Source organism: Gekko japonicus, unplaced genomic scaffold, assembly GCF_001447785.1.
Source record: "Gekko japonicus isolate JY-2015 unplaced genomic scaffold, Gekko_japonicus_V1.1 scaffold2574, whole genome shotgun sequence".
Classification (NCBI taxonomy): Eukaryota; Metazoa; Chordata; class Lepidosauria; order Squamata; family Gekkonidae; genus Gekko; species Gekko japonicus.
In genome coordinates this window covers 175,826-200,183 of record NW_015171579.1, presented here as the reverse complement: position 1 = coordinate 200,183, position 24,358 = coordinate 175,826, and the positions used below count along the sequence as shown (strand labels likewise).

Sequence of the window (24,358 nt, the reverse complement as noted above, 5' to 3'; positions counted from 1 at the left end):
GCCAGGCTGACATGTTACTCCTGGAATGCCGTTCCTGCGCGTTCCTTCTTGAAATGACCCCTGCCTATACCCCTAAAATCTTGTTGGTCTCTGAAGTCCTATTAGACTCGTATCTAAAAAAGGGAGCTTTGACTCTCCAAGGTGATACGGGACTTGTATCTGACGAAGGGAGCAATTACTCTTGAAAACGTATACTCCCAAATAACCCCAAAATCTTGTTGGTCTCGATGGTGCTACTAGACTTGTGTCTGACAAAGGGAGTGTTTACTCTTGAAAGCTTCTACCCCCCAAAATCTTGTTGGTCTCCAAGTTGCTACTGGACTCGAATCTAATGAAGGCAGCATTGACTCCTGAAAGCTTATATCTAGCTGTCACGGGATTCTGAGGCTCAGCGACACATTTTGGTTTCTTCTACGTGCACTTTATACCACCTTTGCTCTTTTGCAAATTCAGCCTCTGCAATTATTTTATTAAAGAGGAGAATGTTTTGTGGAGGGGGAGAGAAAAACTTAACTCTTTTACTTTCTGGATTACCCCCCCTCTCCCGGAAAATTCGCGTCTCAGCTGCTTTTACTCCTAACGGGAAAAGCTTTATGGGAAGCCTTGTCTTTCCCCCTGCAACTCGGATAATAAGTAGCTCACGAGTGCCTATTTTTCCAGTCGGGAAACAGCAGAGGAGGAAAGAGTTAAAGCTTCCCTCTCTCCGTACACTGTTCTCGTACTTCATACAGCAATCCCAGAAGCTGATTGCACAAGGGAAGAAGAAAAAAGTTGCTTAAAATAAAACAGGGAAGAAACCATATCGTGTAGCTGAGTCCTCTGAGATGGAATAAAATGTGACTCGTCTTTGCATAAACTATATTATAACGTTCTTCCTTTAGCACCACCCACGGCCGGGCGTCAATATGCTTCTGTTTATGATACCTTCAGCTCTTTAATCTGATCAAAAACAGTAGCATATGCCCCTTCATAGCTTTAAGCAAGTAGGTTTGATGTAGTGCAACATTTCTGCCATTTGTTTATTCCTTCATCTCGGTGTGTAGGCAGCAGACGAAATCTAGGACAGAAACTCTGGAGTTTTAATAGGATTTTTGCAAGCTTAATTTTTACGCTAACTCGCATAGAGCGGAGGGCCGGTTTGTTGGACCAGTCCCCTGACGGGGGTGGACTTATTAGCAGACACTTCTTCTGTCAACTGTCTCTTGTGAATGGGCTCAATCCGGCCTGGAACTGTCAGGCGAGTGGCGACAGAGTTACTGTTTGAAGCATTTTACAGGGACACTTTCCCTATGAAGAATAGAAAAAGTGTTTGGGGCTCTTTAGCTTGGAGAAACAACGGCTGAGGGGTGACATGATCGAGGTTTATAAGATTATGCATGGGGTAGAGCAGGTCAAGAAAGAAGCACTTTTCTCCCTTTCTCACAATACAAGAACTCGTGGGCACTCAATGGGGGGGGGGAGCCGCTGGGAAAAAGGAGAGAGCGAGGAAGTATCAATTTTAAACATTCTTGTACTCATGCCCATATACATAATACACCTCTCTATACTTAGTAAAGGGAAAGGTTCCCCTTGCTCGAAAGCCAGTCGAATCCGACTCTAGGGATGCGGTGCTCATCTCCGTTTCCAAGCCGAAGAGCCAGCGCTGTCCAAAGACGTTTCCGTGGTCATGTGGCCGGCATGACTAGATGCCGAGGCGCACGGGACGCTGTTACCTTCCCACCGAAGCTGTACCTATTTATCTACTTGCAATGTCTTGCTTTCGAACTGCTAGGTTGGCAGGAGCTGGGACCAGAGACAGGAGCTCACTCTGTCACGGGGCACTCGGGTCTCGAACTGCCGAACTACCGACCTTCCGGTCCGCAGTTCAGCGTCTTAACCACCTGAGCCACCGCAGCCCCTTTCTCTATACTTAGCAAGTAATTTTTTTCTGCCTCGCCGAAGTAATTTTCATATTAAATTTTGGCACCCTTTTCTCCCCCCCCTTTTAAATATATACACTGTGCTGGAGGGTTTTTAAAACAGACAAACAACGATGGCATTCCCCCTATTTATAGTTTTCAAATGGCACGAATGGATAAACAACATTAACTTCCATTCATTAACTTTAATCAACCCAATTCTTGGCTGTGTCAGTCAAGAGAGATTTAATCAAGCCGGGGCTGGCTCGGAACTTAAATTGGAGTCTTTAAACTGCTGAACAATTAATTGAGTGGGTTTTTTTTTTTACTGTGCAACGGGGACACGAGGCCACTAAATTAACGGTTGACAAAATAAGGCAGGAGGCTTGGGGTGAGACGCTAGGCCCAAGCCCGGACTGCACCGCTTCCAAAGTGAGGAGTCACGTGGCTGAGTGCTCTTCTACTTAACCCCCCCCATGAACATAGGAATCTAGATCAACAAGGGTAGCCCTGTTCGTCTGTCTGCAGCAGTGAAAAAGAGCAAGAGTCCAGTGGCACCTTAAAGGCCAACAACATTTGTGGCAGGGGAGGAGCTTTCGTGCGTCACTAGTTGACTCACCGCCTTCTCCCCTTATGAGCCTCGAAGAGCTTTACTATCTGCTAATCAGCATCTTCTGGTGCTCCCCGGCCCCACAGACGTCCGTCTTAAGAACATAAGAGATGCCAATGTTGGATCAGGCCAAAGGCCCATCCAGTCCAACACTCTGTATCACACAGTGGCCAGAAATAGCAGTGCCATCAGGAGGTCCACCAGTGGGGCCAGGACATTAGAAGCCCTCCCACTGTTGACCCCCCCCAAGCACCAAGAAGACAGAGCATCACTTGCCCCAGAGCCCCATTTTCTCCAAGGGAACAGATCTCTGCTGTCTGGAGATTGGTTGTAATTCTGGAAGAACTCCTGGCTCCACCTGGAGGGTGGCAGTCCTTACACAATACTGGCTCAGCTCTGTGGCAAGCCCAACGCTGTGTCTATCTACACCACACTGCCTCTGAGCCTAAGGCCCTTTCTGCACTCTCCTTTTAAGCCATGTTCACCGCAGTGTCCTCTAAGCAATTCTGCACTGAAATCAAATTCAACCTTCTTTTAAATCCAGGTCTTTTTCTCCATTCTGCACTAAAATTGAGCTCAACCTTCTTTTTATTCCAGTTTTTTCCCCCATTCTGCATGACATTTCCTCCCTTCAGTGGCCAGCCTGGTTTCAGCCTGCTGTTGCCCTGGGTTACTTGGATGCTGTTTTGCCGTGGACATCAATTGCCTTGACTTGAACACTGAGAAAATCTGGGGTGGCAGGCAAATGCGGAAAGGACCATAGATCTCCCTTACTGCATTAACATCTGAATCCTGGGTAATTGGGGGAAAGGCAGGAGGAACGCCATCCGAGACTGAGGAAGACCTCAGCCTCTATGCCTCCAGGGCAACTGGTTGGGCTCTGTATGCCACAAGAGGTATAACACAGAAAGATGGAGTACTCTCTGTGTCAAGGTGAGAAGCAAAATGGTAGGCAGGTAATTTATCGCTACTCAGGAAGGTGGGGTAGAGCATTGTGTGTTTTTCAGGACAGGAAACCATGCCCTATTTATTTTTAAACTCTCTTCTTTCCTGTTGAAATTGTGTTTATGTTGACGAATTTCAATGGCTTCCCTGTGCAATCTGACATGGTAATTGGACGTGTTGTCCAGCCTTTCAGTGTCTTGGAATAAGATACTGTGTCCTGTTTGAGTTAAATTACCTGCCTACCATTTTTCTTCTTCTCACCTTGACACAGAGAGTACTCCATCTTTCTGTGTTATACCTCTGAGGGTGCCAGTCACAGCTGCTGGCAAAACGTCATGTCCTACAATGCCAAGACCACAGCCATACAGCCCAGAAAATCTAAAACAATTAAAGATCTGTGTAACATCTGGAACCCTAATTTGTGATAGACCTCATTCGTTGAGGTTTTGGTTAGTAATACAGGAATTATTATTGAATCCCAATTCTTATCAAATACTACTTATCAACTCTTGCTGGAAACATTCCATGTTGACTAATAGCAGGACCCAAGGATTGCTACACGCTCAGATATATATATTGTGAAACGAATGTTCACATTGCACAGTATTCGTTAGCGTGTGAGCGATGACAGACGGATATTCCTTACAGAACTACAGAAATACTTCAGTAAATGTTTTTGCAACTTATCTTTATTGACTCTTGGTTATTTTTTATCACGGATGTTGTTTTTGGAGTTCCACCTCTTCCCGTGATCTCTCATTTTGGCTTCCAGTACCAGAGGTGCACACACACTCACAAAGATGCATATGTATATAAAAAATACAAGCCCTCAAACAAAACAAAACAAAGAAAAGACTGATAGAAGCCAATGCTGTTCACTAGGATAGCTTCAGCAGAAGATGCCAAGAAGGACACTTGGAATCCAGTTGGATGCTCTGTGGTAAAAGACTTTGGCTTCCCAGAATGCCAAGTTTCCCCCTCAGAAGTGCCGCTTTACTTGGCGTCTGTCGGTACTGAGGAGACGACAGTCACTTCAGAATCCGTGTCAGAAAGCAGCAATAAATCCAATGTTAATGAACAGTAGGACTGGAAGGGTTTCATTGATCAACTGTTTCAAATTAATCAAATAGGGAGACTTTTGTTTGAATCTCAGTACTTAAAACTGCATACGGGAATCATCGTCATAAAAAGAGACGGGCTTTTTGGTGCCGAGAGACGGGGGATGAAGAGAAAGAGAAACAGTCAGAGTCTTCTCTAGCATAGAGGCAATATCAAAGTCCAAATTGGAATGCCAATCATCAAATTTTCTGAGCCATCAAAAGCTTCTGAGCTCAGAAAATAAAGAAGTCCAGGGTCCACTATGTGGAGGCAGGCAAAGGCAAACCATCTCTGAATGTCTCTTGTCTCGACCTAGCAGGCCCAGGCTACCTCGATCTCGTCAGATCTTGGAAGCTAAGCAGGGTCAGCCCCCGTTAGTATTTTGGATGGGAGACCACCAAGGAAGCCCAGGGTTGCTACGCAAAGGCAGACCATGGCCAACCACCTCTCTTCATCTCTTGCCTTGGAAACCCTACGGAGTTGCCGAAAGTCGGCTGCAACTTGACCAGACTTTCCAACACCACGTGGGGGACTGGGAGGGAGGAGATTATGCAAACCTGCACAGTGCAACTTCTTGTACGAGCTATGACCCTTTGCTAGGCTTCTGGGATCCTGACGCTGCGCTCTTCACCCAGAGAGTGATGAACACATGGAATTCGCTGCCACAAGAGGTGGTGGCAGCTACAAGCATGGACGGCTTCAAGAGGGAACTCGATAAGCATATGGAGCAGAGGTCCCTCGGTAGTCCCTATTAGCCACAAGATGTAGGTAGGAACTCTCGGTCTGGGGCAAGGGATGCTCTGTGTTCTTGGTCCTTGTGGGGGCGGACAACAGTGGGAGGGCTTCTAGTGTCCTGGCCCCACTGCAGGACCTCCTGATATTTTTGGCCAATGTGTGACACAGAGTGTTGGACTGGATGGGCCATTGGCCTGATCCAACATTGGCTTCTCTTATGTTCTTATGTCTGGGGCAAGGGATGCTCTGTATTCTTGGTCCTTGTGGGGGCGGGCAACAGTGGGAGGGCTTCTAGTGTCCTGGCCCCACTGCGGGACCTCCTGATATTTTTGGCCACTGTGTGACACGGAGTGTTGGACTGGAAGGGCCATTAGCCTGATCCAACACTGACTTCTCTTATGTTCTTATGAATGGCTACTGGGGTAGCTGGAATTTTACATGAGTTCTGACTGGCTGCCGAATTAAATGTTACATCCAAGGGCGGGGGGGGGGGAGAAGGGAGCGGTGGCAGGGAGTTCCATGGGACTCTCCGTTGACTTCCCTGGGAGGGGTTCCACTTCTGCCTCCTGTTTTGCTGGTGTAAGGGGGGGGGGGGACAGGAGCAACCTCTGAGTAAATTCCATGTAAAGTCCGCTCCTGCCCATAGGAACATGTCTCTGGTAGAATTATCCCCCCTGAGCTCGCTGTTTTCATTGGGCACACGAGTTCTGCTGGCAGAAGTGTACTGCTGGGGCAATGGTGTCGTTACACTGATGTGAATTCACAATGTCAGTTCGCTACGCTGGCACAACGTGAGTTTACGAATGATCCTACCAAGGCTCTGCAAGTATAAAGTGATAGTAGAAAAGGACAGAGCTAAACTGTGCCCTGGCCTCACACGTTTTTGAAACTGTTTTGGGCCGCTTTATTTCTAGGGGACGGACCGAATTACAGGATACTCGGGGGATTCTGGGTTGGATCCTGTTAGGCAGGGGTCATTTCCTGCAGGAGCACACAGGAGCGGAGCTCCGGCAGTAAAGAGCCCAGGGGGCGGGCACATGCAACAAGCCCCACCCCCTGCTCCCAGCAGCCCTCAGTCAGAACAAGTAGCAGCCAGGTAAATTGCAGAGCCCTCCTGTCCCCCCCAGTCCAAAACAGTCCAGTGGCACCTTTAAGACCAAGTTTTATTCAGGTACAAGCTCTCCCTCCTCTGCGAGGACAGATCTGCACGTTCCCCCCCACCCAATAGCGAGCAATCCAAAACAGTCCAGTGGAGCCTGAGTGGTGGGTGTTGCCTTCTGACATAGTTCTGGTGATGTCAGGGGGTGTGGTATATGCAAATAAGTTATGCTAATGAGCTCATGCATCTCTTTTTCTACGAAATGACCCCTACTGTTAGGTATTTCAATTAAAAAGCAGAGTTAATAAATGCAGCAGAACAAGTTACAGTTTGGTGTCGTGGTGAAGTGCGTGGACTCTAATCTGGGAGAACCGGGTTTGGTTCCCCACTCCTCCACTTGCACCTGGCTGGACGACCTTGGGCAAGCCGTAGTTCTGATAAGAGCTGACCTTGAAAAAGAGCCATTTCTGTCAAGAGCTCTCTCAGCCCCACCTACCTCACAGGGTGTCTGTTGTGGGGAGGGAAAGGGAGAGGAGTTTGTAAGCCGCTCTGAGACTCCTTTGGGCAGTGAAGGGCGGGGGATAAGTCCAATCTCTTCTTCTTCTTCTTCTTCTTAAACAAGAAAGTTTACTTTACTAATGAGGGGAGGGGCACTGGGAGATACTGCAAACAAAACAAAGGATTAATATCCTTTGTTCTAACCTACATCTTGACTCTCTAAAGCCTAAACCACATGTGTTGGCCCGGGCAAGAGTTAGTACAAAGAGCAATCAACTTTCTGAGCCTCCATCCCTGGGACATCTTCTGATCTATTGAATACCCAACTGGAGAAACCCAAGCCCAACTAATTATACATTTTAACACCTTGCTCTGGGGGCAAGTACATGCATGGTCTGCTGTTTGGGTGACGGCCTCCTTCGGTATACCCCCGGGAGAGCATTACGCTCTTCACAGGAGAATCAGTTTGGTGTAGTGGTTAAGTGCCTGGGAGAGCCGGGTTTGACCCCCCCCCCCGCCACTCGCACCTGGCTGGGTGACCCCGGGCAAGCCGTAGCTCTGATAAGAGCTGTCTTTGAAAAAAGAGCAGTTTCTGTCAGAGTTCTCTCAGCCCCGCCCACCTCACAGGGTGTCTGCTGTGGGGAGGGGAAGGGAAAGGAGTTTGTAAGCCGCTCTGAGACTCCAAGTGAAGGGCGGGGTATAAATCCAATCTCTTCTCTTTGTCCCTGGCCCTAGAGACATCCGGCTGTCCTCAACCAGGGCTAGGGCCTTTTTGGTCGTGGCCCCGACCTGGTGGGACTCTCTGCCAAATGACATCAGGGCCCTGCGGGATCTCATGCAGTTCCGCAGGGCCTGTAAGGCAGAGATGTTCCGCCAGGCGTTTGGCTGGCACCCCTCCTGGTTTCCTGTCCCTTGTGGAGTATATTCCCTCCCCCCTGTGTCCACGAAGCACCCACGGGCCAGAAAAGGGAAGGGACCACGAAAATTGCCATTTGGTCCTAATTAATCAATTACAACTTTGAACAGGTAGTGATCTGTTTTTTCAAGCCAAACATGCCAGTGATCTACCACCACGAAAATAAAGTTTCAAATTAGATTTTAACCCACTAAAGTTGGGTTCCACCGCCCCCCCCCCATTTATAATGCACCTTCTGTCATTTACTGGTAAGGGGCTGGTGATCTACCTCTGACCCCTCCGCGATCTACTGGTAGATCACGATCTACCTGTTGGACATACCTGAATTATATTGTCTGACTATGGTTTAATGGCTTTTATTGCTTTTAATCTGTACACCGCCTACAGCCCCACAGTCGTTATTTATTTATTCACGGATATAAATAAATATTGGGTCTCTCACTAAATAGCAAGGATATCAGCATGCATAAACAAACACGTAAATTCTTCCAAGACCCCAGGGAGAGAACTTGCGAACTCCAACTTTTCTGCTGGCGAAAAAGGAAGCCAACTTTGACCACCGAAAAAAGGCTCTGCACCGGATCATGGGATTTGTCGATACAGAAGCCATTTGGACGCAGGCTGGATTGAAGAAGGGAATTGGGAGAGACTGAGTGAAAATGCTTGTTGGATCCAACCCTAGGCGTCGTTCTTTTTTTCCATGAGAGATTATAGTCGTATGCGTTTGTTAATTATGCTGCCAGTGCAATGCGGAGGTAATCAATGAAAGTCTAATTAAGTTATATGTCCTATAGCGTCGTATAAACTAAGTACAAGAACCGTTCACAGAGACAGCTGTTTGCAGCTGCAGTGACTAATGCAACGGAATTAGTTGATAATCAATGCATGCTCAAATGCCATCCATTAATTTGCTGTTGAGTATATACAAATTATCAAAGTAGGAAATTATAAAATGCTGAGAACGGAATCCAGGTTTTAGAAATGGCAAGTATTTAATCCTGTGTAAGAGCAGAAACACAACGTCGTTACATTTAGGAATGAAAGTCCTTGGTGGAATCTGACAGGATGTGAGATGGATTATGCACGTATTTAGAGCAAAAAATACCAAAAAACCCCCCCAAAAAATCACTATGCAGCAAATGATTAATGGTATGTACAAAACAAATGGTTTAGTGATCAAAACCAATTGCTTTGAGGTCTATGCTCTACTGTACATGAACATGAGAAGAGCCCTGGTGGATCAGACCAGAGGTCCATCTAGTCCAGCATCCTCACGAAGTGGCCATACAGTTCCTCTGGACGTCCGACAACAGGGCAGAGACACCAAGGCCTCTACCAGGGCTATTTTTGGGCAGGAACGCACAGGAACGGAGTTCCGGCTGGCTTCAGAGTTGGCCACGGCCACTACAGCCAAAACCTCTGCACATGTGTGGCTACAGAGGGAAGGCCTGGAGAGGGACACCCCCATGACGACCCTGAGGTCGGCAGGCCTGGGGGGCCCTGGAAGGATCGGGGAGTAGGGCTGCCAAATCCCCCCGGGGGGTGGAAAATCCCCCGCCCCAGAGGCCCGTTCCCAGACGCCGGGGAATCGGGCCCCGGGGGGAACCCCGCCCCGGCGTGCGCGTCACAGGGCAGTGACGTCATGACGCCGGGCACGCCGGGCACTCTATGGTTTTCCCTTGTATGGTCATGGCCCCACCCCCAGCGTGCCCGGCGTCATTGCCCTGTGATGCGAATGCGGCGCATGCGCGCATTGCGTGCATGCGCACACACTGGGATCCCCCAGGAGTCCCCCGCCGGCAAGGTAAGTCACACTTGGCAACCCTGTCCAAGGGCCGGCTTGCCTGGGCTCCCTGCAGTCGCAGGGCGCCCCAGCAAGCCAAGGGAAGGCACAGGATGTGGCCTAATATGCTAATGAGTTGTGCTGTCAGGGGTGAGGCCTAATATGCTTATGAGTTCCTGCTGGGCTTTTTCTACAAAAAAAGCCCTGGCCTCCACTATTCAACGATCCCACGTCAATATGCGCGTTACGTCCATTTTGAATAGATACAATGTTTGTGGGCTAATAAAAAAACCAACCAACTAACCAAAAAACTAACTGTAGCAAGAAATCGCCAAGCATTTACACTGGCTAAATTTAACACGCTACCACCTGCACTCTTGACAGGGAGATACTAAAATACCCCACCTAATCCTAGGTTTCGTCCTTGCTCTGCTAACTTGATTGAAACATTCGTGCACATGTTTTCCCATTGCAGATTTGATGTGCGGGCATGCTTCGATTACCTGGAACCCGTGCTTGCTGATTAAACAAACTGTTGAGCAGAAGGCTCTCAAAATCTTACTGGCGGGGGCTAACCAAAGAAGTACTGTATCGGTAGCGAAGATGGGTTGCTAATCTCCAGGTGGCCCCCAAAGATCTCCCAGAATTACAACACATCTCCAGACTACAGAGATCAGTTCACCTGGAAAAAAATGGCTGCTTTGGAGGGTGGACTCCATGGCATGGTATTAAGAACCTAAAGGCTGCAGATCTGGATGTACAGACCCAATAATTCTGTCAGTCAAATTAGAAACATTAAGTATCAACCGGTATACAAAAACATGCATGTTTTTATTACAGCGTAGATTAAGAAATCGATATTGGCTCTTATGAGAGCCTCAATTAAGACGCAAACTGCACAGCGACCACCAAGAAAGAGCATTATTGACCCTGACCATAAGAGTTTCGGCTGATTGGCCTTCCCCAGTGGTCAAGCAAATGTAATTATCAAATGGCTCATTGTATTGTATTGTATTGTATTGTATTGTATTGTATTGTATTGTATACCCTGCCCTCCCCGCGGATGGGCTCAGGGCGGCTTACACAGAGCACAAAGCGCATACAGTATATAAAAGCTAGAACAGTTAAAATTCAGTTCCATCGGATGCACGCATAAAACTCCCAACATCTTGCATAGCAGAGGGGGAGGGCTAGGGTCGTGGATAGATGTTACCCGGCCCTCTGGCAGTATCGCTCTATGATGGAGCGGTGGTGGTAGTGGCAGTGGCGGCTCCTACTCGAAGGCCTGGCGGAAGAGCTCCGTCTTACAGGCCCTGCGGAACTGCACAAGGTCCCGCAGGGCCCTGATCTCCTCCGGGAGCTCATTCCACCAGATAGGAGCCACCACTGAAAAGGACCTGGCCCTTGTTGCCGCAAACCTGGCCTCCTTAGGGCCCGGGGTCACCAGCCCAACATCCTGACATTACAATGCAGGAATAATTTCTTATAAACTGACCAAGACAATTTTTAAAAAATGATTATTGTCTGTGATCAAGACAAAGATATTAATCGGAGGCCTCATCTGTGATAGCTTGCTGCCGTGGTCAGGCACACTTTCTATTAGCAATGGTTCAATTGTGTATCTTTCTCGCTTGGTCAGAGAAGTTCGATGCAGCCGGGAGCCAATAACAAAGTAATATCATCTATGGCACTGCACCCTGCTGAGGTCCCTCCCCTCCCCAAACCTCAACCTACCCAGGCTCCACCCCCCAAAACTCCACTTATTTCCCAATCCAGAGCTGGCACCCCTAAGCAGGGTTCCCTCTAAGCTGAGTGAGTGTGAGCTAGCTCACAGTTTTTTAGCCTCCAGCTCACAGTTTTTTGTCTTAGCTCAGGAAGGGATGGCTCCAGAGCAGGCTAATTTATGCAGGAGCCCAATCGCTCGCTCACAGCTTTCATGCCAGTAGCTCACAAAGTAGAATTTCTGCTCACAAGATTCCACAGCTTAGAGGGAACATTGCGCCCTACGCTAAGTTTCTGCTCTCTAAAATGAAAACACAAGTTGCTGTGTATAATCTTCTCAGATTCTAGCCCTTTAGATTGCTAAAAGTGTTAGGACGAATGATGCATGTTGAGGTTTTATGGAGATTACTGATAACACTGTTTTCCTGCTTCTCAATGGCCCGTGGGCCATAATAAAGACTGATGGACGGACTGCTGGAGACCTCTGGTGTAGGCAAAACATTCCTACATGGATTGTGGGTGGACCTGACCTTAAGATAGCTCCATATGTTTCATATAAAACCCAATGAAATGGAAAAAAAAATTGCTGGCCATTTCCACAGACTTAACATTGCAGTGTGGAGGGAGGAACGGCCACACAGAGGAAGTTAATTAAACGAATTCACACCGGCGAACCTCTTTCAAAAATTCACCCACCTAGCTGTGCTAAATATTCGTCTCGTGTGTCACCTCTTTAGCCCTTGAACAAACAGGCTTCCTAGGAACTCCGAAGACGCCTCCCCCGCTAGAACGGAGGGACATTTTTTGATGCGCAGCCCTCATAACTTTATGATCTACTGCTGCCATCTTCTGTGTTAAACGGAGCAGGCACCAACGGCCCATTTGCGGATAGGCTATTTTAATTCCCCCTGTCCCGTGGGAAATGGTTCTATTGGTCAAGGAGACAGGACTGTGTAAATATCCTGGCTATTACCTCTAAGTGATTCCGCCGCTCGGCTACGACTCGTTCATCCTTGTTTCCAAAGAGCTTCTTCGGAGGAAACTCTAAAGCGGCCAGCTGGAAGAAGCAACAGAAAATAAAGTCAGGGCGGAAAATGTTTCTTAAAAGCCATTAAACAGTTGGAGAAAGGGGGGGGCAGAAAGGATGAACATCTATAAGCTACTCTTTTCCCGCGTGAACGGCGACATTATTTAAGATAATCCTGGTGAGCAGGACGCTAAGTCAAGGCAAGCCATAATACCGCAGGAATCTTTTAAAGCAGATAGAGTTCTTACGGGAATGAAGTCAAAGGACGCAATTTCAGCCTCTGTATCCAACAGGGCTGTGTATGCTCAAAACGTTTTTTGCAAAATGCAACATGCAGACACACATTTTGGTTATTCACTTTCCTTGAGTGGGAAAAAAACCTCCCTTTTCTACTGCCCACAAGATAGTTTTAAGAATCTTCCACGGGGGGAAAAAGTACAATCTTTTAAAGCAGATAGAGTTCTTATGGGAATGAAGTCAAAGGACGCAATTTCAGCCTCTGTATCCAACAGGGCTGTGTATGCTCAAAACGTTTTTTGCAAAATGCGACATGCAGACACACATTTTGGTTATTCACTTTCCTTGAGTGGGAAAAAAACCTCCCTTTTCTACTGCCCACAAGATAGCTTTAAGAATCTTCCACAGGGGGAAAAAGTACGATCTTGAGTCATGTTCACCGTGATTTTTGTACAGGTGGGCCGCCATGTTGGTCTGAAGCTGCAGAATATAGTTCGAGTCTAGGGGCACTTTGGAGCTGCGGTGGCTCAAGTGGTTAAGACGCTGAACTGCAGGCTATGGAAGGTCGGTAGTTCAGCAGTTCGAGACCCGAGTTGCCGCATGACGGAGTGAGCTCCCGTCTCTAGTTCCAGCTCCTGCCAACCTAGCAGTTCGAAAGCAAGAAATTGCAAGTAGATAAATAGGTACCACTTCAGCGGGAAGGTAACAGCGTTCCGTGCGCCTTGGTGTTTAGACATGCTGGCCACATGACCACGGAAACATATTCGGACAGCGCTGGCTCTTCGGCTTTGAAACGGAGATGAGCACCGCAACCCTAGAGTCGGATTCGACTGGCTTTCGAGCAAGGGAACCTTTACCTTTTACTAGGGGCCCCTTGGAGACCAACAAAGTTTTATTCAATATTTATTTATTGGATTTCTACCCCGCCCTCCCGCCGCGGCGGCTCAGGGCGGCTATTTTCAGGGTGGCTATTCAAGGTATCAGCTTTCATGTTCACACAAACTTCTTTGGATACAATGAAATGGAATCCCCCCCCCACACACACACTTATACCCGCCCTACCCCGCTGAAGCAGGCTCAGGGTGGCTTCCACAAGGTAAAACCCATAACAACACTCAAGGTTTCATAAAACACTTAGAAACATGTCAATTGAACAATACCATATTAAATATTAGTGCTAGCTGTGTTCTTTGATATCATAACGATGGCAGTTTCCATAGGAATGTATCCATATGAATACATTCCACAGTTGCTTAAATATCCAGTTGACTGATCTTCTTCAGTATAAGCGGCGCACCTAGGCTGTCGATAACCAATCAGGAACCAGGCTCTGCAGGCTGCATTCCACCAGTGTCGAGCCACCACCGAGAAAGCCCTGGCCCTGGTTGCAACCAGCCTGGTGTCCTTGGGCCCCGGGAGGGCCAATCGGTTTTGAGACCCTGACCGTAGTGCCCAGTCCATATAGGTAAAGGATGAGCAGCAAATCAGCAAACAGAATAATGAAGATGTTTAACAGATGCAAGGACCAAACTGGAATAACAATTTAGTTTATATGGTCACCATTTGTTTGGGCTTAATTTGAGGAGGGGGGGAATAGTGAAGAAAATAAACATACCAAAATGGGCAGATGTACCACGCCTTTACATCAGCCTCCCTTGCTCCAACCTGCCTTGCACCATTTCTGTTGTGCTATTGACGGCGGTGTACCCAGTACATGGTCCATCTTGAGCACACAGACAAATAGTATTGGGAGAACTTGTTAACCGTGCGTGATCGCCGTCTTGTGAGTTGTGTCAACTGTTAAATAGGTTTTAACATTGTGGAATTATGCTTTCATTTTTAACTGTTCTAACTGTTATATAATACAAGAAGAGGAACCCACAAGACTTGTGGGGGGTACTCCCCATGGCTCCTGGCCTGCAGAAGCAGGAGGACCTCAGGGCTGAGGTGGAAGCGGCCACAGGTAAGCTTCCCTCCCCAGCACCGAGGCCTAAGCGGCTCCTAGCTGCCGGGCTCGCCATGCTTCCCCAGCAGCAGCGGCGGTGAGCCCCGAGTGGCTTCCAGCCGCCAGGCCTGTCAAGCTTCCCTCCCCCCCCCTCCCCCACCGGCAACAGCTGTGAGGCACCATTCCCAGTGCATTCTCCGCACATGCGCAATGAATGCTTTTTTACTTTGGGGGGGATTTAATTATCTCCTATATAGTTTTTTTCAACTTTTCAAATTTTTCAGCACACCTGGGGATTGCCCCAAGTGTGCAGGGATATCTCTTTGCCCTCCAAGTGCCCCCGATGTATGGATTTAGATATCAACACAGAGGGGTTGTCTTGGCTATTAGTATATAGATACCACAAGGTATAGATAGGAACTCTCAGCCTGGGGCAAGGGATGCTCTGTATTCTTGGTGGTTGGGGGTGGGGGGCAACAGCGGGAGGGCTTCTGGTGTCCTGGCCCCACTGCTGGACCTCCTGATGGCACCTGGTATTTCTGGCCACTGTGTGACACAGAATGTTGGACTGGATGGGCCTTTGGCCTGATCCAACATCTCTTGTGTTCTTATGTCTGGGGCAAGTGATGCTTCAAGAGGGAATTGGATAAGCATATGGAGCAGAGGTCCATCAGTGGCTATTCGCCACAAGGTATAGATAGGGACTCTCAGTCTGGGGCAAGTGATGCTCTGTATTCTTGGTCCTTGGGGGGCAACAGTGGGAGGGGCTTCTAGTGTCCTGGCCCCACCGCTGGACCTCCTGATGGCCCCTGGTCTTTATGGCCACTGTGTGATACAGAGTGTTGGACTGAATGGGCCTGATCCAACATTGGCTTCTCTTATGTTCTTATGTCCTGCACAGGGGAGGACGGGATAGACATCCAATTATATAAATAAATAGACTGTAAAGTTCGAGCCCAGTGGCCCCTTTAAGACCAGCAAAGTTTTATTCAAGGTATAAGCTTTCGTGTTCACACACTCTTCTTCAGATACACTGAAATGGAAGTTGCCAGTCCATACATATAGGTAGAGGGTGGGCAGCAAATTAGCATACAGCACAATGAAGATATTTAACAGATGCAAGGGCCAAACTTCAATAACAAGCTTAGTTTATATGGTCTTCATTTGTTTGGGTTTAATTCCAGGGGGAAACATTATGGAGGGAATAAATATATCAACATCGGACACCATGAATTAAACTTTGTTGGTCTTAAAGGTAGTTGGGAATTTCCTGAATTGTGCAGGGGGACTGGACTAGATGACCTTGGAGATCCCTTCCGACGCTATGCTTCTATGATTCTATGATACTAAAATTGGAGATTCGAGGCACCTTTAAGACCAACAAAGTTTAATTCAAGGTGTAAACTTTCGTGTGCATGCACACTTCTTCAGATACATTGGAATGGAAGTTGCCAGTCCATACATCTAGGTAGAGGGTGAGCAACAAATTAGCATGCAGAGTAATGAAGGTGTTTAAGAGATGCAAGGACCAAACTGGAATAACAAGCTTAGTTAAACACCTTTATTATGCTGTGTGCTAATTGGCTGCTCACAATGGAAGTTGCCAGTCCATACATCTAGGGAGAGGGTGAGCAACGAATTAGCATGCAGAGTAATGAAGGTGTTTAAGAGATGCAAGGACCAAACTGGAATAACAAGCTTAGTTAAACACCTTTATTATGCTGTGTGCTAATTGGCTGCTCACCCTCTACCTAGATGTATAGACTGGTAACTTCTGTTTCAAAGTATCTGAAGAAGTGTGCGTAAACACTAAAGCTTATACCTTGGATAAAACTTTGTTGGTCTTAAAGGTGCCACTGGACTCAGACTTTGTTCTGCTGCTTCAGACCAACATGGCCACCCCACCTGATAAACTTTGTTGGTCTTAAAGGTGCCACTGGACTCAAACTTTGTTCTGATTTTTGTATGTTTTCAAGGAATTCTTTTTTTAAAATAATGACAATTTTACATTTTAAAAAAGCGTTATTTAAGTCACTTTAAACTCACGGGCCTAGTTTTCTTATCAGTTTTCCAAGGGGGTGTGTTTGGCTTTTGATCTTTTGTCCTAGTTTTGTACATCTGAGATGAGGGGTGGGGGGGAAAAATCAGCAGTGGGCTCATTCTATAGGTGGCGAGGAGCCTGTGACTGACTTTTGAGCTAATAATGAAAGAAATAGCTGTCCTAGTTTCAGGGTTTGAAGGTTTAAAGGCAGTAACTCGAGCTTCATCTTCTCGAGAAGTACTGAAAAGTCTTGGAGTAAAAGAAGTGGACCAAAACCTCTTCTTAAGGAGGGAGTAGGACTATAGAGATTTCGAAATTTGACAACTGCCTTATTTTCCGTGCCTTGGAAGATTTCTCCGGTAAGCCATTTGAAGCAAAAATAGCCTTTTGCCTGCATTTCTATGCCGCTTTCAAGATACATGAGGGGGAAGGAAAGATGGACAAAAGTTTCCCAGATGGTAGACAGCCTGCCTTCTCCGTTAAGTGGCTCTAAAACAGAGATCAAAGAGGACAAGTAATTTGAGCAAACACTGATTATACCGAAAGGTGACTGATGCATCCTGAAGGGGGGAAAAACCACATTCATTTATTTACTTAATTTATATCCTACCTTTGTCTTCAGTGGGGAAAAGGGTTGTCAGCTTCAGGTTAGGAAATACCTGGGTATTTTGGGGCGGAGCCTGAGGAGGGTGGGGCTTAAGGAGGGGTGGGGCTTCAGTGGGGCGTAACGCCATACAGTCCACCCCCCAAAGTGGCCATTTCCCCTCTGTCTCTTGGAGATCAGCCGTAATAGCAGGACAACTCCAGCCACCACCTGGAGGTTCAGAACCCTACTGGGGACCCAAAGCATCCTTCTCCTGTCCTCCATTTTATCCACACAACAACCCTGTAATGTAGGTTAGGCTTGAGAGAAGTGTGATTGGCCCAAGGTCACGCAGCCAGCTCGAACAGCATAAAGGGGATTCGAACCTGGGTCTTCCAGATCTTATTACGACACTCTATGCACTACACCACACTAGTCAAACTGCAGGGTCTATGTCTGGATTTCCCCAACTCTTTTTTCCCCCCAAAAAACTTTTATTTTGGATTAACAAGTTCAACATTTATCAATCAACCGTTAGATCAATTTCTTTTAACTCCTCCCTCCCCCCCTTTCGGTGGCTTCCCGTCCTTCATCTTCTTTGTTGTTTAACTTCTTAGTTAATTTGTCCATTTCTGCCATGAATAGGACTTTCTGTATCCATTCCCATTTATCTGGAATTTTCTCCTGTTTCCAACATTGTGCATATGTCATTCTTGCCGTAGTAATTAAATACCATAGCAATGTCTTTTTTTGTACATTTACTTCTTCCATCTTTAAACCTAGAAGTAGTATCTCCGGTTCTTTCTTAAAGTTACATTTCAAAATTTTTTGCATTTCTTCATGAATTTCTGTCCCAAAAGTCACAGCTTTGTCACATGTCCACCACATATGGTAAAAGGAGCCTTCTTTTTTCTTACATTTCCAACATTTGCTAGACATATTTTCATTCATATATGCTTTTTTTTTTCCTTTGGAGTCATGTACCACCTATACATCATTTTATAACAGTTTTCTTTTATATTAGTACATGTTGATATTTTAATAGAATTTTTCCATAAATATTCCCAAGATGACATAGTCACCTCCTTATTTATATTTACTGCCCATTTAAGCATTTGCTCCTTGACTAACTCATCTTCTGTAAACCATTTTAACATGGATTTCCCCAACTCTTTAAAAGAAATTGCAGATGTGAAAGTTCCCTGTTTAGTTCACACTTCTCCTTCTATGGTTTTGTCAGTTTCATTACGAGGGCAGGGAGGGGTTTCAGATCAAGAAGAAGAAGAAGAAGGAGAAGGAGAAGGAGAAGAGGAGGAGGAGATTGGATTTATACCCTGCCCTTCACTGCCCAAAGGTGTCTCAGAGTGGCTTACAAACTCCTTTCCCTTCCCCTCCCCACAACAGACACCCTGGGAGGTAGGTGGGGCCAAGAGAGCTCTGACAGAAACTGCTCTTTTTTGAGAACAGCTATTATCAGAACTATGGCTTGCCCAAGGTCATCCAGCAGGTGCCAGCAAGGCAGGAGGAATGAGTTTGGATTCAAGACTGGACTGCCAATGTGAAACATAAAGAACTGGTGGTACATTCACCTTCTGGTTTATGTGACCATTCCTTAATTCGACAAAAGTCATTTCTTGCCATAAGAACGAGTGGAATTCAACCAAATTTTACAGGGGGACTTTATTATTTGGAGCGACACTATTCCATTGTATCAACCATTCTTTATTAACATTGTTTAAAAAATCTTTCTTTTGGCCAGTTAGAATATTACGTTTTGATAATATCTTTAAGTAAAGGTAAAGGTTTCCCTCTCTCAAAAGCCAGTCGAATCCGACTTTAGGGATGCGGTGCTCATCTCTGTTTCCAAGCCGAAGAGTCAGTACTGTCCGAAGACGTTTCTGTGGTCATGTGGCCAGCATGACTAGATGCAGAGATGCATGGAAAGCTGTTGCCTTCCCAACGAGGCGGTACCTATTTATCTAATTACAATTTCTTGCATTCGAACTGCTAGGTTTGCAGGAGCTGGGGCCAGAGACGGGAGCTCACTCCATCACGCGGCACTCGGGTCTCGAACTGCTGAACTACCGACCTTCCAGCCTGCAGTTCAGCATCATAACCACTGAGCCACCGCAGCCCCTCGATAATATCTTTACATGTATATATTTTTTATTCTTAGGATTCATATACAATCTGCCTTGCCTGGAACAGATATTTTATACTTTCAGTGTGTGTTGTTATTATTTAGACCACTGAAGAGGGCCCTCAAGGTTGAAACGCATTTGGTCACGTGATGATTGTATGTGTAATCAATATTTTGTTCTAGTGGTTATTGTATGTATCATTTATATTTGTTGCTGTGTGCAATGTCTTAATGGATGTGATACCCACTACCTCTTTGTTTTTATCTACATTTTACAAATGTTGCTTTTAATTTGTGGTTCCTGTGCACTTTGGAATAAATAGATGTATTTTGTTCTATGTTTTAGCTCCTCAACCTTCTAGGCTCCAGAATTAGGAAAGGGCCAGAAACCGAGGATCACTACATTAGTTACCCTATTCCATTTGTTTTGCTGCTATTAAGGAAACAAATTTTGTAGGGGAAAAAAGGTTTATTCGGGTAAGGGGGCATCTTTCATTCCAAAAGGTAATTTTTTGGGACTGGGGTGGATACAGAGGTAAACATCAGCTATACCAGCCATGATAGATAACGTAATATGATAAATTACTTCACCCTTTTGTTCACTGTAAGTAGGACAGCAGCATTTATACGTGGAAAGCTAATAAAACGTGAGTGCAGTGCAATTTGGAAGTTCATGTAAACCTTTTATAGAGCTATAAACACTGTGTAGACTTAACTGGATTTTAAATTGCTTACCCTCAAAAAACAGGACTAGTAAAGCCACAGGCTATTTAAAAATTATAAATTTAGTACAGAACTAAGTTTATTCCCACAAGCCACATCAGTTCTACCAAGACCCCAACTAAGAAAAGAATGGTTATGGTACAATCTTTGCAAAGCCACTTATTAACAAATAAGCACTCCCTCCCCCTACACTTCTTTTAATACATTCTCAGGGTTATCTGTCGAATCTCAAAATATCACATCACCAATGCTTGCCTCTAAGCTGTGGAGTCTCATGAGCAAAAATTCTACTGGCCTTAAAGCTGTGAGCGAGCGATTTGGCTACTGCATACATTAGTTTGCTCTGGAGCCATCCTTCCTGAGCTAAGACAAAACTGTGTGAGCCGGAGGCTAAAAAACTGTGAACTCAGCTTAGAGGGAACACTGCATGTCACTGACTTCTGCTAACCCAAAAAGCCCTTTACAGTCATTAAGGTTGTGTCGGTCCTCTCTAATGTACCAGGAGGCACATTCACTAAGGATGATCCTCTTAATGCGCACGTTCACCATTTTGCGTGAATATTGCAGCATGGGTATTTTTCGACTTCGGTACATGTGATCAGAAACCCACATTACTGAGAGTACGCCTAAGATAAGATGCTCTGCCTTGTTCGCACAAAATGGCAAATGTGCATATTGAGGCAGAGGCAGGCAATGGCAAAACAATCCCGGAACATTTCTTGCCTTGAAAACGCTATGAGGTTGCTGTTAAATCGGCTGTGACTTGACGGCACGGCAGTGAAAAGGGTTAAAACGTTGCATTCAAATGTCTTGAAAAGACAAACAATGGGTAAAGCCTATATAAATACTAGCATACGTCAAGCACAAAACTGTGCTTGACGTATGCTAGTACGTGGTAATATGCAAAAATTTTGGAAAATGGTCCAGCAAATGATATCTGAAATAATGGATGTTAAGATAAATATGGTACCGGAAATATACTTGTTAAATATAATCCCAGATAACTTTGATCAAAATGATAAATATTTATTAACGTATATATTAACATCGTCGAGAATAATGGTAGCAAAGTACTGGAAGACAGATAAACTGCCCTCTAGATTAGAAATAACAAAAAAAAGTGCTACATGTAGCTGAATTAGATAAACTTACAATGCTATTACGTGGGAAAAAAGAAATAACATTTCAAAACAAATGGTTACGAATTTATAAATGGTGGGGAAAATTTACTTTGTATAAGACCTCCAAAACATAATTGTAACGGATGAAAATGTTTGTGGCTGTTTAAGAAAAAACCCAATAAACAAAATTTAAAAAAACAACTGTATAACCCATTTTAAGCAGCTCAACGTTTTGTTTTGTTTTTATACCACAGCTCAGTTTTTAATGTGGGGTTTTAATTAAGAACTTTTATGGTGTTTTATATGTTTTTGCGGTGTTTTGTTTTGTAAGCTACCACAAGCAAATTCCCCTGGAGAGGTGGCACAGAGGTTTTCTAAATAAATAAAACTTGGGTAGCACCACTTTCGTAGGACCAATTAGTCACAAAGTTTTTGATTTCTCCCAAACTCTACCAGTCTAGATATTCAATAAAAAACAGAAACAAATGGGGGGGGGGGAATAGGGTTGCCAACTCTGAATTGGCACATACCTGGAGATTTTGGGAGTGGAGCCAGGGTGAGCGGGGGGGACCTCAGCAGGATACAATGCCATAGATTCCATCTTCCAAAGCAGCCATTTTATCCAGGGGAACTGATCTCTATTGTCTGCAGACCAGCTTTAATAGCTGGAGATCTCAAGGTCCCATCGGGAGGCTGCCAACCCTAGTGTGACGCAAAGCACCCCGATTTTCCCCGAGGGTTCATGTTAATATTAGTAAGCCTGCTTCAGCTTGCAGGTGTCCATAACTGGGCCTCCCTGCCTTCACCATCATCGCTTTCAAGGCCAGATTCAAGAATGTGGTCCTTGGGCAATCGTGAGAACCTCTGCTCAGTTTTGTAATTAGATGGGAGGGGGGGAAACAGGAGTGGATGTCGTCATCCTCCGGAGGGTTCCATCGATTGGGCTCCCTGATTGGGTTTGGTAGACCATCTGATGCTGGACGGCCAAATACTATAATTAAGCCACAGACAAGAGGGAAGCCATAATTTGATTGGGTAGCAGCTCTATGTTAAGCCCCATGTGATGGACTGCTACGCAGACAACTCTTGAACCTCTGGCCTGGACTTCGATAGAAGAAGGAGGAGGAGAAAAGGAGGAGGAGGAGGAGGAGGATCCTATAATTCTTTATCTGGATGCTTCATAAATAGGTGACACCATACTGGCTCTTGTGTATACTGTATTCACTGAGTTCTGAATAGCATGGTAATTTTGCATTCCATTAGTGGTGGTGGAGGAAGGTCCCATCAAGTTGCAGCCAACTCATGGCATTTCCACAGGGTTTTCAAGGCAAGAGACATTCAGAGGCGGTTGGCCATCACCTTCCTCTGCAGAATCCTCCATGACGGTCTCCCATCCAAAGAACAATCCTGCTTAGCTTCCGAGATCTGACAAAATCAAGCTAGCCTGGGCCACCCAGGACAGGGCAGAGGTGGTTTGCCATTGCCTGCCTATGCGTAGCTACCCTGGGCTTTCTTGGTGGTCTCCCATACAAGGACTAACCACAGCCGACCCTGCTTAGCTTAAGAAGGCTGACTCAGTTGGGTTAGCCTGGGCCATCCCGGTCAGGGACAAACAGAGGTCAATTGCCCTTGCCTGCCTCTGTGTCGTTATCCTGGAGATCCTTGGTGGTCTCCCATCCAAATACTCACCAGGGCCGACCCTGCTTAGCTTCTGAAATCTGATGAGACTGGGCTAGCCTGGGCCGTCCAGATCATGGTGGCCCCCCAACTTATGCAGTGGTTTAAAAACAACAACAGCAACAGCAACAACAGGGCCGCTAGGCTAGTGACCCTCCCTGGCAACACCCGCTCTCTGTGACATCACAGGCCCCGCCCACAGCACAAGAGAGACGCGGCAGGCAAGGAGACCAGAAGGGAAAATGGACAGCCAGGCTAAGGAGGACAGGATGAAAATAAGTCCTTCTTCCGTTTTAATTTATGGTGATCCCACAGGGTTTTCAAGGAAAGGGATGTTCAGAGGTGGACTACCACTGCCTGCCTCTGCGCAGCAACCCTGGACTTCCTTGGTGGTCTCCCACCCAAGTCCTAACCAGGGCTGACTCTGCTTAGCTTCTGAGATCTGATGAGATCTGGCTAGCACGGGACATCCAGGTCAAGGCAACAGGAAAATACAAGTGGTTTGCCATTGCCTGCCTCTGCATAGCAACCCTGGACTTCCTTGTTGGTCTCCCATCCAAGTACCAACGAAGGCCAACTCGGCTTTTGAGATCTTCCAAGATCGGGCTGGCCTGGGCCGTCCAGGTCACGGCTACGTCCCATTAGGTGTCCTGAAACTGACAAGGGGCCCGAACTTAGAGTTCCAAGCGAGACGGGAATTTCCACGACGGCATTAACAGCCCTTTCCAAAGATGATGCTCCGACTGTACAGAAGCTCGGCTGAACAACATCTGCCAGTGTTTATGAAAACATTCCCCTCTCGTGAGACTGGCACATCGCTGTAAATTTCAGCCACCCCCTTGCCTCTGAGAAATGCTAATAATGAAAACTCATCAAAGGACGGCAATAATTCTTAGTGCTGATGAGATGGATGCGTTTCTGACTTCTCAAAATTAATAGCGGGTCCCAGGGCCTCCAGGAACACAGCTGTCACATAGAAATATACCTGTGAACAAATAAGCCATCCTCCTTTGGATTTAATTTGTTGCAAGCAAACAGCCGCGGCTTTCCAAAAACAAGCCAGGGCAGTACAGTGAGGGTTTTTTCCCCCTGATCTGATCTAATTTATTACAGCAAGAGCCAGTAAAACAGTACAATTCTGATATAAAAAAAGGATTAAAACAGTAATAACATGGGAATAGTATAAAAGCATTAACAAGAGAAAATTAATAAAATTAGTAAAATAAAATAATATTAATAAGAGAATCATACAGTTTTTTCCCAGCTAAAATAAGTCTGTGTTTCCTAATAGCTAAGCAACAAAATTTTGCCACAGTGTAAGTCATTGAGCTCTGAATGTCTTCTAAGAGGAATTTATGGAAGGACTTCTGGCCTAAGGTCAAGATAAGACTGCAGAGGGCTAAATTTAGACGGGAGGGGTAGTATAAGATGGTCTCGTTCAATGTTCCCTCTAAGCTGTGGAGTCTTGTGAGCAAGATTTCTACTTTGTGAGCTACTGGCATTAAAGTTGTGAGCGGGTGATTCAGCTACTGCATAAATTAGTTTGTTCTGGAGCCATCC

General features: G+C 46.0%; 1 protein-coding gene across 1 annotated transcript in view; it reads right to left on the bottom strand.

Annotated features, from left to right (window-relative positions):
- KIF16B (kinesin family member 16B) overlaps positions 1 to 24,358 on the bottom strand; it is a gene marked incomplete at its 5' end in the record, with an annotated part of 222,113 nt that overhangs the window by 22,137 nt on the left and 175,618 nt on the right. Inside the window, one exon of the mRNA XM_015419818.1 lies at positions 12,278 to 12,361. Within this exon, the coding sequence (XP_015275304.1) occupies positions 12,278 to 12,361 (84 nt within the window). The remainder of the gene's footprint in view (positions 1 to 12,277; positions 12,362 to 24,358) is intronic.